The sequence below is a fragment of the Leptidea sinapis genome, chromosome 16 (assembly GCF_905404315.1).
Source record: "Leptidea sinapis chromosome 16, ilLepSina1.1, whole genome shotgun sequence".
Classification (NCBI taxonomy): Eukaryota; Metazoa; Arthropoda; class Insecta; order Lepidoptera; family Pieridae; genus Leptidea; species Leptidea sinapis.
The window spans coordinates 2,712,866-2,731,205 of record NC_066280.1 but is presented as its reverse complement, the minus strand read 5'-3'; the positions used below and the strand labels follow the sequence as shown (position 1 = coordinate 2,731,205).

The 18,340-nt window shown below is 33.8% G+C and overlaps 1 protein-coding gene across 1 annotated transcript in view; it reads right to left on the bottom strand.

Moving 5' to 3' along the window:
* The window catches only part of LOC126968590 (hemicentin-1-like), a 199,962-nt gene that overhangs the window by 76,073 nt on the left and 105,549 nt on the right, over positions 1-18,340 (bottom strand). The window contains exon 5 of the mRNA XM_050813599.1: positions 11,003-11,113. Within this exon, the coding sequence (XP_050669556.1) occupies positions 11,003-11,113 (111 nt within the window). The remainder of the gene's footprint in view (positions 1-11,002; positions 11,114-18,340) is intronic.

Sequence of the window (18,340 nt, the reverse complement as noted above, 5' to 3'; positions counted from 1 at the left end):
AGCCATTTATTTTCTCAAAATTGATTCCTCTAGAATTCTTTTTGATGTCATTTCTAATATCTACTAGATACTACTACCGCTTCGGAAACAAATGGCGCTCTGAGAGAGAAGAAGCGGCGCAAGAAACTCTCTCAGCATTCTTTTTTTGCGCTCTTTTCAATAAAAATATACATTATTGTACAATCATTTCTATCGCTATAAAATAATCACAATCTAGTCCCAGGCTGTCAGAACATTTAGATATTCAGCAGTGGAGTAATATGATTTACGACAGAGCGACTTTTTTTATAAAACATTCAAATTTATTTATAGATAATGCCTGAACAGTGGCTGGGACTTTATTATAGCAGTGTATACATTTACCCTTAAAGCTATTATGTATCTTATGAAGCCTACTAGAATTAGTTACAAGCAATCCCTTATTTCTAGTGTTATAATAATGAAAATCACTATTAAGACCAAAAAGGTGACGATTTTTGTGAACGTTTATTAAATTTTCATAAATGTACTGAGAATTAACAGTCATAATATTTATTTCTTAAAATTTTCTTTGAGAGACTGTCTATAACCAAGCTAAGCCAATATATAGCACGAACAGCTCTCTTTTGCAAAACAACCACAATATCAATGTCAGCAGCATGACCCCATAGTAAAATACCGTACGTCATGATTCTGTGAAAATAACTGAAGTACACTAATCTAGCGGTCGCAACATTCGTGTACTCTCTAATCTTTCTAACTGCATATGCCGCAGAGCTGAGTCTATCTGCTAGATGGGCAATATGTGGACCCCACTGAAGCTTTTTATCTAACGTGATACCCAAGAAGACCGTAGTGTCGTCGTTGTTTACCTCGTCATCAATATCTGCACGTCGCTTCACTTTAAAAATAAGTGAAGTATCATCAGCAAACAATACAATCTCATGGCTATCATCTACCACAAACGGTAGATCGTTAAAGCTTATGAATATATAGTTTTTCCCTGTTCCTGTAATGAACAATGTCACAGTAGAAACCTTTTGAGGTTTCTACTGTGACATTGTCCTCTGCGCGTCAAAAATTTATCTCATAGAATTATTATATAATAAATATTTGAAATTAAAACTTATAATGGATCACGAATCAAAATAAAAACTATCCTAAAGTTGGATCAAAATGTACATAGGGTGAACATTTGATTAAGTAGCTTCGGAATTCATCGCGAACAAACAAATCGATAAGATTTTTATATAAAAAATTAATGATCTAGCTATATATTTTTGTTTGTATTTAATCTGAATTGGACTAGCTTGTGAACAATGTTTATAACAACGAAATATTCTGGCCACACTTTCAGTATTACACAGTTTTTGATGAAGTGAATATTAAATGTAATATTTAGATTTCTAGTCAGCAGGAAATTGTTAAAGCGTAAAAACTGAACGATAAAATTAAATTGAATACTAATTTTTACTGAGAGAATATAAAATTCACAATTGTGTTTATTTTATAATTTCACAGTATTCTGAAAAACAGTCAATTTTGTAACGGAATTGAATATTTTCTTCAATATAATAACAATATATTTAAAAGGAACACTTTTATCGATCTCTTGGTACACCAAACCGACTTACTGAATGCGCAGCGTTCACTTACAACATCATACAGTCTCCAATGGAAGTTTCTCAAACAAAATTATGGAACGAACATACTTCCACAGTATTTCCTGTTCAATACAAAAGAAAACGAGTAAAACTGCCTATAATAATGCAAGTAAATTCATATAATGTGTGTATTTATATTTAGTAGTTTCATATATCATTAAAATAAATAATTCTACTTAGTAACATAAACGCGAAAGTTTGTAAGAATGTGTGGATGTGTGTTTTTGTTACTCTTTCACGCAAAAACTACCTAATGGATTTTGATGAAACTTTACAATTATATAGTTTACACATCAGAATAACACATAGGCTATAATTTATAAAGATTTAATGTGAATTATCCAAAATATAACGATAAGTGTCAAGTAAGTAGAAAAAAATTCTGGCGTGCGCCGCAAAACCCGTTGGAGTTACACGTATAAAATGTACAATGGAAATGTTTATCTTAAGGCGAAGAGTAAGCAGAAAACACGCAAACATGGTGTTTTTAGACAAGTTTTGTGGTGAAAGTATAGCTTTTCGAGCTATGAACACTACTTAATCCTGTTACACATATACTTAAGTCTTATTTGTAGGTTGCTAATGCTTGCTGTTAGTTAAAGTTAACACTTCCGTGCCTTTTTGAAATACCACATTTCTTTAAAGTTAAACAAGTTTTTTGGCATGGCGTGACGCATTTTTTTGGTACTTCTCTCAGAAAAGTTATTCTTATAGCTTGTACTTTTTTATGTAGGTTATTCAGATTAGTAGTGAATAACGAGGATTGTAAGCATATAAACTGTTTTCCACGCATGAATTTTGATTAGTCCTACAAAAGTCCGGGTTGCTAGTATTACATACATAATTATTTATCCCTGCTCTGTTGTATAATAACGGTGGTTTGTAACTACTGGGTAGCAGTAAAATAATTGTACGACAATGTTATGTTCGTATAATTTCTATGTTGTTGAAATATACGATCAAGAAAAGAATCCCTAAAATAAATTGTCACTTAAATAACTGCCAATATAAGTTTAACAAAGACGGATGTTCTTGCAATCATTCCCGAAGATTCCTGGATTCGAACAGAATATATTATTGAGATTCATTCCTGGCTTTAGCTTTCTTTATCTACCTCTGCTGGCAAATGGCCAAGCAATTGGAAACTCTTGTTTTGTTTCAAGTGTTATTGCAAAAAGTGGCAACGTGCTTGAGTCAAAGATATTATTTCGTTTATTATAAAGTATCGTATTATTCAGATTTGGAGTTATATTCTTAAGGCTGTGACATTTTTATGATAGAGACGGGAGAGTTCGCAAACAACTCAATATCAAATCTTACAAGGGATAGTTAGAAAACGAGAACCCTAATACTGTTTGTCCGTCCATGTCCCCGATCTGTCAACGGGCGTGGTATTCATATATTATATTGGTAATAGTTACACATGAAATTTTAATAGAATGTTTGTGTACTACAGCTAGTATTTCTTGGCCAATTGCAAAATAGCATCACACAAAAATATATGACTAAAATTATCAAAAGTCGCCTAACAGGCACCTATTTCTACTGTGAAGCATTAATAAGTGTAAGCATTACTGTGTTTGTGTCTGAAGGGTGCTGTAGCTAGTGAAATTACTGGGCATATAAGATTTGACATCTTATGTCTCAATTTTTGGGGTTTTCAATAATCTTGAGCAGCACTGCATTGTAATGGGCAGGGCGTATCAATTACCATTAGCTGAACGTCCTGTTCGCCTCGTCCCTTATTTTCATAAAAAAGAACTTCGTCATATTTTTTGTACGATGGTACGGAACTCTCTGTGTTCGAGCTCGACTTGCAAATGACCTGTTTCTTTCAATAACTTAAGTTAAATAAATAAATTCATGTCCACAAAAATAAAAGATCAACCTATAAACGTTAAAATATTATTTTGCATTATATTTTCAAACAAATTCTATTAACGTATTGTATTTATATGAGATATTAGTCACAAGTAAGGATCCCTAGCACTTCTGTGATTCCTCTGGTGTTGCAGAATAATGTGGGCACCGGTGATCACTTAACATGAGTTCATCATCATCTCCTTTTCCTTCTTCTACCATAAAAAAGCAGTCATCACATGTTCATTTAATATTGATAAAAAATTGTCTTAGTTGCCTGGCAGCCATTTTGGAGTATTCCACCTTAACTTTGCAGCCATTTTAGAGAATTCCACCTTAATTATTTAAATTTGGTATTTTATTGGCAATGTGAAAGTATGCTATGTTGAAATTTCAGGGAATATGGAAAAGGTATTGAAGGAAGGGCAGCGGAGTCTTAGTAATAGGAAGGTTCTCGTTATATCCCTTCGGATACGAAGCATATATTTTTATGTAAGAGGGGTTGGACGAGCGACAGGTTCAGCTTATGGAATGTGGTGAGAAAACCTCCCATGGACATCCCCAACACCACCTGGTGTTGGGGAGATTTGATGCGTTTCTGGCCTTTAATTTGAGAGTTTGCTCAAAACTTGAAGTACCCTTAGTCGTATTGGTTCCGTCAATCTGCAGACATGAACATGATGCGGATGGAATTTCGCATTTTGATATTTTGTGGTGGAATGTTGCGACTTTTGCGTGTTAAATGCAGTAAAATGATAAATATACATTAAGAAATAATAGTAATAGTACGCACGCGTACGTTTAAAAAATACGCTTTTGAACCCTTATAATTTGGATATAATATAAACTTACAGTTTTAGTAGTAGTAACTGTACATTAGTAGTAGTATTGATTAACTTACAATAATAAATGAAGGCAATGCTGTGCATTACCTGTACCTATATTCAAATTCAAATTCAAATATTTTTATTCAAAACAGGATGTGACATCACTTATTGAAAGTCATAAAACTACCACCCATTCCAAAATGAATGCCTCAGACCTGAGAAGAATGGGCGCAACAAAATCAGCGGGCTTTTTTTTCATCGAATTAGTATGTTTACAAAGTTGTTACTTATTACACAATATTTTGTACAATTAAACTTATTATTTAATAGCCTGAGGGTGGTCACTCCATTCCCAATACATACCTGTGGTATCATTAAGAAAGTCATTTATGTTATAGTAACCTTTACCACACAAACGTTTTTTAACAATTCGTTAATTATAAGTTAGATACATTAGTATTAAATATAAGAAATTTAAATTATAAGTAGTCATAATACTAATTGAACATCTAGTTGGTAAGCCTTTTTTTAAAAACCCAAAAAAAAATTATACACACAAATCCATTATGAAGATATCATAAAACATAGAAATGCATTCATCTGAAACCAATCATTACAGATAATTAAAAAACGAATTTAAAAATCTTTTAATGGAACGAATTTCCAAGACAACCCTAGATATAAAATAGCTGTAAGAAACAGGCGAGGTTTTCGCTGTAATTACGTTATCGTAGTCCCAAGCTTCGTTTCAGGCTGTATTGATCATTTTAAGTCACTTATTACGTCTCATAAAACCGACTACAACTGAAAATATATTCAATAAATATGTGAAGTCTGAGATATGTATACTATGTACTTAGACAATAACGTTGATTTCATCGTATTTACGATCTAAAAATTTTTTCTACCTTTTTTATTTATGTATCTTTTTTTATGACAATAAGGGATGAGACAAGCGTTTAGCTGATGATAATTGATGCGCCCTGCCAATTACAATGCAGTGCCGCTCAGAATTCTTGAAAAACCTAAAAATTCTGAGCAGCACTACTATTGCGATCGTCACCTTGAGACATTAGATGTTAAATCTCATTTGCCCTGTAATTTCACTTTTAATAGCTACGGCGCCCTTCAGACCGAAACATAATAATGCTTACACATTACTGCTTTACGGCACACACTACACTAAACAACCTGCTCAACGCCAATATTTGCATATTAGGAAATTGACGTTAAATCTCGCTCTTGCAAATCTAAACAATTTGCTATGTTTTTAAACTTATCCTGTAAAGTAGATCCTGTAGATGAAGCCACAACCTGAGAGTTGAAAAAAGAATACAAAATTTTATGACGATACGTCACTCGAACGGTTAGCTCAGTTGGAAGAGCACTCGCACGGAAGGCGAGTCTCGCATCGTTTATTAAATTTTGTTTTCAGTTTTATTTGTGTATTAATCCCAGAAGTGAGCGTTATCACTTTAAAAACATAACAAATTATATATAATACTAGCTGACCAACGTTGTATTGCAGATATTAAAATCGCGATACAAAAGTAACTGTTGATCGTAGATGGGTGAAAATTTGAAGTTGTATGTATTTTTTAATGTTGACTCATAATCAAATAAATTAAAAAAATAATTAAAAAAAAACTTCGTGTGGACCACCCTTAACATTTATCCGGATGAAAAATAGATGTTGTCCGATTCTCAGACCTACCTACACTCAAAATTACATGAGAATCGGTCAAGCCGTTTCGGTGGAGTTCAATGTTTAACACCATGACACGAGAACTTTATATATTAGATAAGCAAAGAATTTCGAATTTCGTTATTATTGTAAGCCAGACTAATTAATAATGAAAGTATTGATTGAAATTGTGTTGGATCATGATCCAACACAACTGTCTTGTAAAAATATATTCCAGTAATAAAAGTTAGATTGCAAGATGCGCTGCAACTCCATTGCATAATTTGCAATTATACCGCAAGTACTATGGAGTTCTGCAAATAAATTGAGTTGATGCAAAAATAGCGCAAACTCGATTGAGGTTATCCGTTCTCTGAATATAAAATGGCTTGTTATTTTGATATAGACTAGCATAAGTAGCGTTAAACGATTGCATTTTTCCTGGTAAATTTAGCTTTTAATTCAGCTGCGCTATGCACTCAGGATGTTGTTTCTGTAATATTTCGTTGGAAATCGTTTTGTCGATTTCATAGAATAACCTAATAAATAAGGTTATATCTAGGCTGAGATCATTTATACGTCTAGATAGACTATGACATCTGTGAAAATGTAAAAAAAAAACTCTATTTTGAGTAATTCAGGCACACTAACACAAAGTGTCATATAAATAGCAAGTGAAAGACGTAGCTTCTCACGCACACTAAACTAGTATTTCTGGGTGGTTTTTATCGGTTGTCTAAGAGCAAGAGACTCTATCTAGACGTATAAATTATCTAAGATTAATATCTTAGATATAGATGGAGCCATTCCTACGGTTCGTAAATCTTGGTATGTCTTGTTCAACTCTCACTTTGTGGCTAGTCCCAGAAGTGAGGGTTATCACTTTAAAAATAACAAATTGTCTAGATACAAGTATTGCTAAAACTATAAACGCTGTTAATGGAAATCATTCCCACCATCTGGGTATGTGGTGTTCCTACGCAATGCGGTGTTTCAATGACGATACGAGATGGGTACCTTAAAAAAAGCACGTATACTTTTTTAAAAAGCCTGCAACGCTCCTGAGATTCCTGTGGTGTTGCAAGAGAATGCGGGCGGTGGCGATGACTTAACATCAGGTAAACTGGATGCCCATTTGTCTTCCTTTTCCATAAAGTTAAATCACAAATGTAACGGTTGCAATGCTCTCATTCAATTAAAGCAATTCGGCTTTTAAATTACTTTTATTAAAGACGACACACCTTAATTACGTAGAAGTACCTAGTCCGTTTAGATGATCTGTTTATATGATGTTGTGCGAGGGAAAACGCCCCTTGAGCATAGAACATAACTATAAGGCATTTGTAGTTTGATGATGAACTTTGCTAGCATCCAGCAGTAATATAGAATTAGTTGCCTCCAAGCGTTAATAATAAAAAGTATTATGACAGACAAACAGACCTACAAAGTAATGCGTTCATTCTACCAGTGGAAGACTCCATTGCACAGGATGCTGGCTAAGTTATGGGTACCACAACGGCACATTTTTCTGCCGTGAAGCAATAATGGATAAGCATTACTGATTTTCGTACTGAAGGGCGCCGTAACTTAATAGACATAACATCTTATATCTCAAGGTGACGAGCGCAATTGAAGTGCTGGACAGAATTTTTGGATTTTTCAAGAATCATGAGTGGCTCTGCATTGTAATGGGCAGTGCGTATCAATTACTATCAGTGGCACGTTCAGCTCGTCACGTTCCTTACTATCATTAATTAAAAAAAAATGATTTAAATGATAGTTACAAAACTCTGAGAATAAGTATTTGCTTAACGAATTTTACGTGTTTCATAACTACCATACTAAACCAAAAAATACTAAAATAAGAATCCCAATAGTTTTATTTACAACAAAATATTGTAATACCAATGTATTTGTAGCCGTTGCTTATCGTAGTAATAATCCGTTGCAAAAATATTTCAGAGCAATAAAGTACGTTATCTCCAGGCAATATATAACTTAACACGGTTGCCGTTTGGGATCTCGAGTGACTTATCTATAAGTTTTAAGCTCAATATATCAAAGTAATCGATTTAATTTCTCATCTCCCACTTGGGAGTAAACTTGTGTATTTATTAACTTGAGTAACTTCGTATAATGAAATTCGGGTTGTATATGAGAGCATTGATGTGAATGTTAGCTTTGTAAATAATGTTTCGAGCTATTGCGATCTGGAGATGTTTGAATAGCTCTATTCTATATGATTAATACATAAGCCTGTCTTACTACATTAATTTACAAGAGAGCGAACTTTTGTAGTACTTCTTTTGTTATGTTTACGATATTCTTTCGAGATATCTTAAGTTTAACCTAAGGGTCTAATGGTTTTTGCAATAAATCGTTCCGATTTGGTTAATAATATAGCATATTAGTTTGAATTCAATAAATTCTTTTTCAACAAATTATTGGAATTTTTTCTGTCATTAACGCGAGTGTTACACAGTTTAAAAGAACACTTTTGAAGCGATAAAAAGCGTGAAAACGAGATCTGAAAAGGTCTTGAAACGTCGGGTTAGCTAAAATAATAATAAAAATTTAACTTTTACGCAAAATCTAATATAAAAGCAGTTCCAACTACACGCGTTTTAATCCTCTACAAAGTGTTTTATTTAAATATTGAAAAAATATTGAATTTCTATTTTCTCTCATCTTGTATGTTAATAAATTATATTAAAACCATAATTTTAAAAGATATCATTTTACTCAATGATGTCTTTATAATATAAAGCAGGTTCTTTAATAAAATACTCGTTTAAAAACATATTGTCACGAATTAAAACTTATTTTTTCTTAGATATATTTTGAGCATTTCCCGCAATTCCACATATTTCTTTTGAGGTTAATTTTAAATGACAAGAATGGATTGTAAGATGACATTTAATAAGTGGTACATCTTCAAAACACAATTGCTTGTATTAGCTAGCAGCTAGCCATCAGTCGTATGTAGGTATGTCCTTATATCGTTATATATATCAACACATGCTCTGTCTATCACAATAAAAGATAAAAATCCTATACAAATTAAATTTTTAACCAAAATTTATGAACGATGCGGGACTCGAACCCGCAACCTCTCGGGTTCCGTCCGAGCTGTTGGGAGCTAACTGAGCCAAACGTTCGAGTGACATATGGATGGTAAATCTCGGTATGTCTTGTTCAACTCTCAGGTTTTGGCTCCATCTCAAGTCAATTTTATCACTTTAATGTTAAACTTTAAAATTTTTTTTTGAGGTTTGAAAGAGTGACATTTAAAGTCAATTTCCTAATATGCAACAATTGGGGTTGAGCAGGCTATCAACTGTAAAGTAGATCCTGTAGATGGAGCCACAGCCTGAGCGTTGAACAAGACAATCCAAGATTTGCGAACGATACGTCACTCGAACGGCTGGCTCAGGTGAAGAGTGCTCGGACGGAACCCGAGAGGTCGCGGGTTCGAGTTCCACACCGTTCGTAAATTTTGATTACAAATTTAATTTGTATATTTAATCCCAGAAGTAAGCTGTTAAACGCTGTTAATGGTGCTAAATCCAGAATTCGCCGAAATCCAGTAACAACACAAAAAAAATGAAGATTTCCGCTTCGCTGGGACCCTATATGTATGAGTACCATACTAAAGCCTATACCTTGTCACAGAGCACAACCTATCTAAGCTTGGCTGGAATTGAACCTCCCAGAGTTTAAAAGAGCTGAAAACTGGCCATAGTCTAGCCCAGATCTGAATTAATTGGACTCCAAGTTATGGTCAGTTTCCATAGACATGGCATGCTGGAGGCGACAGGCCAACGTCGAGTCTCTTATGAAAACTCTAGAACAAACAGGGACTAAATTTCCCATCGATACAGTGCGTAAATCCATAAATTCCGTGGGCGTACAGATTTAGGGCGCTTTCGCACTACGTGCGATCCGAATCCGCTCCGTACCCGTGAAAGCACGGTACGAATTAGTAGTAGAACTATTTCTATGGTAGTTTACGCACTAGATCCGGCTTCCGTCATTCGATTTCTTTCCGTAAGCCCTTAGAAATATTTCTACGACTAAACCCGACCGTGTTTCCACGGGTACGGATCGGATTCGGATAGGGCGTAAACGCTCTTATGGTCTACATCAAAGACACATATCGAATGAAATATTTATTTATTGCTTTGACTTCAATAAATTGATAACCACACATACAATTTATTTAGATGAGGTTACGTAGATTAAATAAATAAAAAAAGACGTGTGGCACTCGGGGACTGCCGCGGTAAAGCTATTGCATAGCGTTTTTTATCAACTTATGCAATTATAATTATTTATTTATGCAGTATTTTTTTTTGATAAAATTAATTTTAAAAAAGGAAAACGGGAAGTGAGTAAAATTTAACTTGCAAGATTTGATTACAGACAGACAACGGGACAGGTGAAACTAAATAAAAATGCTTGTCATAATAATAAAAATTAAAAAAGCGTGATGAAAAAAATAAGGAAATTAAAAAAATCAAGATGTACCCCAGGCTCGAACCTGGGACCTTCTGCATAAAAAGCATACGTGATAACCGCTGTTCCACGGCAACTGTAATGACCGTGCCGAAATATCTATATACATCTAGTAAGTAAGTGTTAGGTTATTTTCGTTACAGAATTTCTGGATTCGGTCTCCACGCTCAAGGCCCGCGATAGAAGCTATACAATAGCTTAAAATTAAATGTATTTTTATTTGTAACTCTGATAGGTTTGCCGTAATGTCTTTGTCACTGTTACAGCAAAGAGCCAAGAGAATAGTTATAAAAGAGTGATTCTTGTATTTATTTTGTGTTCGAGTATTTTGTATCTACTAATTGTAGCTAAGTTTATTCCATAAAACTGGCGAAAGAAAGGAGAGTTAATTATACATAACCACTTTAATACTATCAAGCAAATAATTTGCCATATATAAGTAGCAATGGAATAATATACAATACAAATCTTACCTCCTCTGACTTCACACACAAGCACAAGCTCGTTTCCTTCTTCTAACGGACCGACCACACCTGAGACGTCCCGACCCGATTTGTCGTACAGTATCAACTGGTGGGGAGGCACTGTAACAATATTAAAAAGGATTTTAGTGTAATGGGTACTATACGATATCATATTAGAGGTTTCTAATATCATGTTGCCAATAAACAAATTTTTTACATTTTATTACATTAAAAATGCAGGCTGAACCCTACGAGATATAACAAAATAATTTACCACAGTATTGTACACTTTAATGAGGTGTACAAAAAGTCCAGGATCGTATATGTCTATCTCTTCCTATAACAGAATTACTAGAATAATACGACTCCAAAATTTCGCCTAGAAACCCCATGAGTAATGGCTATTGTAGGTCACGTGACCTTGTCAGAGCCAATAGTGACGCGGTAACTACCGATTAACGCTCTCTTGCCTATAGCGCCACTCAATCGCACCTATATATAATTCTTAGATCACCTGGCAGGTAAAAAGTCCCTTTTAAAAAAAATAATTTCTCTTTTCGAGGATCTTATTTCTTAGTTCTAAATATTTATTAAAATATCAAGTTGCAATAACATTTTTTATATTTTTCCAAAATTATTTTGCACGCGTCTGGTAATGTTAAAACCCCGATTAAAGTCTAGCTTATTATTTATTTTATTTTTTAAACATAACACGACAACGTATAATAATTGCATATTGCCTCAAGCATATTTTTGGGAATATAAAAATTTTATTTACTATGACTTTAGGGGTTCATTTAGCCCCGCTATTCACGAGCCAGGTCTGCAGCTTCGAGTTGGGGTATAATAAGGGGATATGGAACAAGTCTTCAGCTTGCCTCAAATACCTACCCAAACATTGGTGCCAGCTCTCCTACTCTCTCTCCTAACCATATAATCTAAATTAAAAAGAATAATCGATGTACACACTAACAACACTGGAATCAAACATAAGCTCGCAATTCTATCTACTAGGCTCCGTAAAATTGCTAAATCTTTTAAAGAGGATTGTATTATATTTTCCCAAATGATATTAAGATATTACCTATTAAAAATTTTTAATGGTTCGTAAAAAATAAATTAATATCTAAGGCCTATTATAATGTGAAAAATTATTTGAATAATGAAGATAGTTAGGATTACGTTTATGTTTTATATTTTTCTAAATTTATTGTTAATGAATATTGTTATACTCATTTGAATGTTATACTTTTGTAATTCATCATGACATCCACTAAATAACTTTAGTTCTACAGTGAATAAAGTTTTTTTTTTAATTTGAATTTGAATATCTTAACAGAGTAACGAGAGATGTCTCCCAGTGTATCTTTATATGTTTGATTTATTGCACTAGCAAATAAAACCTGGAAAATAATGATCTATGAAATCTGAGTATCTTATATATAAAATTCTCGTGTCACAATGTTCGTTCCCGTACTCCTCCGAAACGGCTCGACCGATTCTCATGAAATTTTGTGAGCATATTGAGTAGGTCTGAGAATCGGCCAACATCTATTTTTCATACCCCTTAATGTTAAGGGTGGTCCACACGGATTTTTTTTTAAATTTTTTCTGACATCTCTTTTAAATTTATTTGATTATGAGTCAGCATTAAAAAATACATACAACTTCAAATTTTCACCCATCTACGGTCAACAGTTCCTTTTGTATCGCGATTTTAATATCGGCAATACAACGTTTGCTGGGTCAGCTAGTTTTTATATAATTGTAAGTTGTAATATTGTAAAAACTTTGTGTAATACTATGCAATGACATCTAAGTTACTTATCTAAAACAAATGACACGTCGCATAGATTGTATGAAATTTGTAACTTGTTAATTATACACAAATAAAATTTGAACCCACGACCTCTGGCGTTCCGTGCCAGTGCTCTAACCAACTGAGCTAACCGTTGGAGTGACGTTTGCGTCTTAATCCTAGAAGTGAGGGTTATCACTTTAAAAACATAACAATTTGTTAATTATATCACTAATTAATAGCTTTCAGTTTTTTCTACCACGAATTCACATGCTGAATGAATTGCGATTGTAAAATGTTATCATATGGCTTTCGTTAATATTGGGTCTTCCAAAACAGTGCAAAGATTTAATGCAAAAATTTAGTCACCCCATAATACTTGAAGTGACTTATTCATCTGATTTCCAGAGTAACCACATAAAATGCACAAGAATATACAAATTAATAAACATAGAATAAACTTTATTTAATTAAATAGAAATGAATGTAATTGAAATGACAAAAGCACTGCATAAGTAGTTATAAAATTAATCTTAAAACTAAGTCATTTGTACAAACAGCCATGCACTCACAAGAATAGAAATTTAAATATTTAAAACGCTCCAGATTGAAAAGATATGAAATAAGTTTGCGTGATTCGTAGTGTTTTTAAATACCAGTCATTAGTCGGTAATACTCGGTTAATGTGATTTAGAAATTAATTTTATGCATGGCATAACTCTGTACTTTATTATTTTACTGTGATTGAACTTACTAACCTTCGTAAACTAGGAAATATTTTATTAGAAGTTTCGAACATAATTCTTCATTAAATTAAAAGTTAATTCGATTCAATCATATAGGCCAGTGGTTAGTGACCCTGACTACTGCCCCCGCTTAGAACCCGGCTTAGAGTCCCCGGTTCGAAACAACAAACATGTCAAATGTTTAAAAGACATATTTTAATAACCAACTTCAACCTGTTACTTTCGTGTTACTTCAACCTGTTACTTTTATGATTTAGTTATTCGCGCGCATCTTATAATTTCACTATCATTTTTTCTTAACGCGCGTAAAGAAGTATAACTTCAAACTATTATTTTTGTTTTTTTTTTTATATTTATAATATATTTTTCATGGGTTAAAAGTGCACAAATCTGAGATTTTTCGAACCTTTTAAAATGTATATCTCTAAAAATATTATATTGATTTTATCGTGAAAAGTCAGAGGACCATTTTTATGTTTGTTTTGATAAAAAATATAAAAAAAAATGTTCGGTTTAAAAATAACAATTCCTTGCATTTGTTTAAGCAATTTCGTTCTCAACAATATGGCACGGGGTTGCCCCATGACAACATGCATTTATAATATCAGTAGGGCAATTAGAAGAGGATCGCATAAAATTTTGAGATGGAATAGTTTTCGATACTCATGCTTCGATTCCTCCTGGACTAAAAAGATATCCCACTTCACTCAACTGTCAATCTGTACCTCTCAACTGTATCGAAATAATAAGCTATCAGGATTGAGCCATAAATTTTAATCTTACATCTCAATGGAAGCTGAAAACCTCAAGGGAAGGAGCTTAATTCAAGATTGCCTCGAAATTATGAAGTTTATGATTCGTGGTATTGATGTAAATCTAAATTATTTACACATAATCTAGAGCATATTTTACACATGAAAGATTGTTTTATTTTGTACTGTATAGTACTATTCTCAAATTGCCCTTTTGTGCTGAAAACTTCAAGCGTTTTCTTGTAAGGTGTAATATTTATTTAATCGAAGTCTTTACCCTGGATATCTCTACATTATTTTACGTTGTAAAGGGATTAGGATTTAGTAATTCAAGGTAAACTTTAATGAGAGAAACTAATCCTCAAATATCATATTATTTTTATTTACATAAAATTATTAGATAAACTGGTTATTTAAATGTTAATTTCCTTGATTTAAATAAAATTTGTCTGTTAGACTTAGACATCTTTTCCAGGGTATCTTTTTGCTAAATGTAGTGTAAGCGGACAGCAACATATATTTGTATGACAGCTTCTGTCAAGTTTTAAATGTGGTTAAATCATCATCATTATCATCAATCAAACGAATTGAGAACATCCTCCTTTTTTGAAGTCGGTTAAAAAGAGCGACTCTATTGTTTTCATTTCTGACTGTGTCCTTTCGTCTGTCCCATTCTGACAAGCGGGTCTTGTCTGGGGACTTGTCAATAATATTGTACCATATTAAATGAGAAAATATTCGTTTTATTAAAATACTTCCGCTTTTTGAATTACAATCTTATATAAATAAAATATCCTTACCGATGATAAGTCACACCATTATTTTCTTGAGTCGTTAATGTATTCTTTAAGCACTTTTTGTACCACACTAAGACTTGTTGATTGACACACGACTGAGGAGAAAAGTGTGCTTATATTGTCTTTAAGCACATTTTTGCCATTCTATTATCAGACTGCGAATGATATGTCCATATGTATAGAACGTCATTATATATATACCGATGCAGTAGAAATCTGGAGATCACAACTCAAAAAATTATGAGAAGGTGTTTTTTAAATTGCTTCTTATGAAACTTTTCGCCATATAAATAAACTGTCCAAATCGCGAAAATCCCATTAGTCTTTTTTGGTAAAAATTATGTCAGCGGGTTTTTTCATAAAGTTTCAGTAGATTAAAATGAATTCTCAACCTGTGTAAGGTCTTACGTTATTATGGAGCTATAATGATGAAGAGAGGGTGACGAATAAGTGCTGTCTCTCGAGTTTGCGAGTTTCGAAATCTCCTTTAATTGCTTGACCTGTTCTGATCACCAAGCATTAGTTTTCTACGCGAAGCCATTTTATCACAGCGTTTGAAACTCCTTTAATTTCAGAGCCGGTAGCGTCATTGTGGTAATATTGCTTTTCTCTGTAGGTTTGTTAAATCATGGCGCACCCATTTATGAAGCACAGAATTAATAAAAAAATTATCCAGTAGATTGAAATGGGGAAACATTTTGATATGCTAACATCATACCATGCCGCTAATTCCTTGGTAGTTTGATGCGATACTTCTACCATTACATTTAATTTTAATTAAATTTTAATTGAATTTAATTCACAATTTTATACATTAGTGGCTTTAGTTTTTCTTGAGATTCATTCTTCTAATCGAATATTCCTCTACGTAGGCGATTTGTTTTTTTTTTATGTAATAGGAGGACTAACGAGCGTACGGGTCACCTGGTGTTAAGTGATCACCGCCGCCCACGTTCTCTTGCAACACCAGAGGAATCACAAGAGCGTTGCCGGCCTTTAAGAAAGGTGTACGCGCTTTTTTTGAAGGTACCCATGTCGTATCGTCCCGGAAACACCGCACAAGGAAGCTCATTCCACAGCTTTGTAGTACGTGGAAGAAAGCTCCTTGAAAACCGCACTGTGGAGGACCGCTAGACATCCAGATGGTGGGGATGATATCCTAACTTGTGGCGTGTCGTGCGAATGTGGAATTCGGCGGCAGGAATCAGGTTAAACAGCTCTTCGGAACACTCCCCGGGATAAATGCGGTAGAAGACACACAGTGAAGCGACGTCTCTACGCAACGCCAAGTGATCCAGCCGTTCACAAAGCACTGTTTCCCCGACAATTCGAGCTGCTCTGCGTGGCACGCGGTCAAATATATAAAAAAAAAAGTTATAAAAATGGATCGAGCTGATACTGGGGTGCGCCAGACCAGAGATGACAGCAATACTCCATGTGTGGCCGGCTTGTAGACCGCTAGAATGTGGGCCGGCTTGAAGTGTTGCCGTGCTCTATTGATGACGCCCAGCTTCTTAGAAGTCAATTTGGCTTTTCGTGTAAAAGGCATTTATTTTCTCAAAATTGATTACTTTACAATTATTTTTGATGTCATTTCTAATAAACTAAATGCTTCTACTGCTTCGGTAACAAATAGCGCTCTTAAAGAGAAGAAGCGGCGCAAGAGAATCTCACAGCATGCTTTTTTTAATAAAATATATTGTATCGCATACCTTCTATCTTTTAATACAGAATGAAAAAACAAACGAAAGTATAAGAAACTAATATACATTTTTAAAATCGTCAAGATATTAAAATTTCTATGTAAATAGCTGATGTTCTAGCTGTGAAGGGATTTCTCTCTGACGTGTTGCACTAAGGATGTTTTATTTTAATCCAATTTAGCCAGTTCACCACCACCTTATTATCATCTTCGACTCTATCTGTATATTATCAATACATAAGTTTTAAATACAATTCAGAAAAGTGTTCTCAAACAAAATTCAAAAAACAACTCGAGTTGCTACTGTATGAAACGAAAATATCTCAGACTTATAAAGATATATTGGAAGTAACAACTGCATTCACTTATTGACTTGTTTCTCTTTGTAATGGTGGGTTATCGTTTAGAACAATTTCTTATACTTATATATCAAACTTACTGAATTTTAGACTTATTTCACTTTGGAACTGAGGTATCGAAATGTTACATTATATTCCTTGAATGTGATTTCCAAACGTATCGAATACTTATGACAGTGCATTTTTTATTTTTGAAGGGAAATCTTTAGTAGCTTTGTGAATTGAAAGTCGATGAAACAAAAAAAAGCGACAGTAAAATGACAGACATAAATTCATTAGATTTAACGTGAAAGAAAATGAGATAGATCGCACGACGTAACACTACATAGACACAAGGAGAACATAAATATAGCAGCGGTGATAGTGATGTCTATCTTATCGGTTGAAATCATATGTTATCCGTGCTGAATATCTAAATGATCGGACAGCCTGGGACTAGATTTTGATTATTTTATAGCGATAGAAATGACTGTACAATATTGTATATATTTATTGAAAAGAGCGCAAAAAAAGAATGCTGGCATAGTTTCTTGCGCCGCTTCTTCTCTCTCAGAGCGCCATTTGTTTCCGAAGCGGTAGTAGTATCTATTAGTTATAAGAAATGATATCAAAAAGAATTCTAAAGGAAATTTTGAGAAAATAAATGCCTTTTATGCCTTTATCCTAGCAACATGTACCAGGACTCCAAATGCAGTTTAGAGGTTCATGCACAATGCAGGTTTCACTTCTGACATAATAATATTGTGTACTTTTTACGCACGCATTTTTTTTTAACCTACTGTGCAAACCAGGAATAGGACATCCTGGGCTGGTTGGGGTAAGTAGCCGAATGAAAATGCATAATGGCGTAATCAATAGGCTAAGACCGTAAGCAGCCCGGACAAACTTACTAATTAAATATATCGATACACATTTCACATAAAAAACGAGCCTTTTATTTAAAAGTACTGCTAAGTACACTGTTCTAATACACCGGCAATGCTTTTTTGATTCCTCTTGTTGTTGAAGAATGTAGGCGGTGGTGATCGCTTACCATCAGGTGACCCGTATGCTCAGTCTGAAGGGGGCCATAGCTAGTGAAATTACTGGGCAAACGAGACTTAACATATTATGTCTCAAAGTGACGAGCGCAATTGTAGTGTTTTTGGATTTTTCATGAAACCTGAGTGGCACGACATTGTAATGGGCAGGAT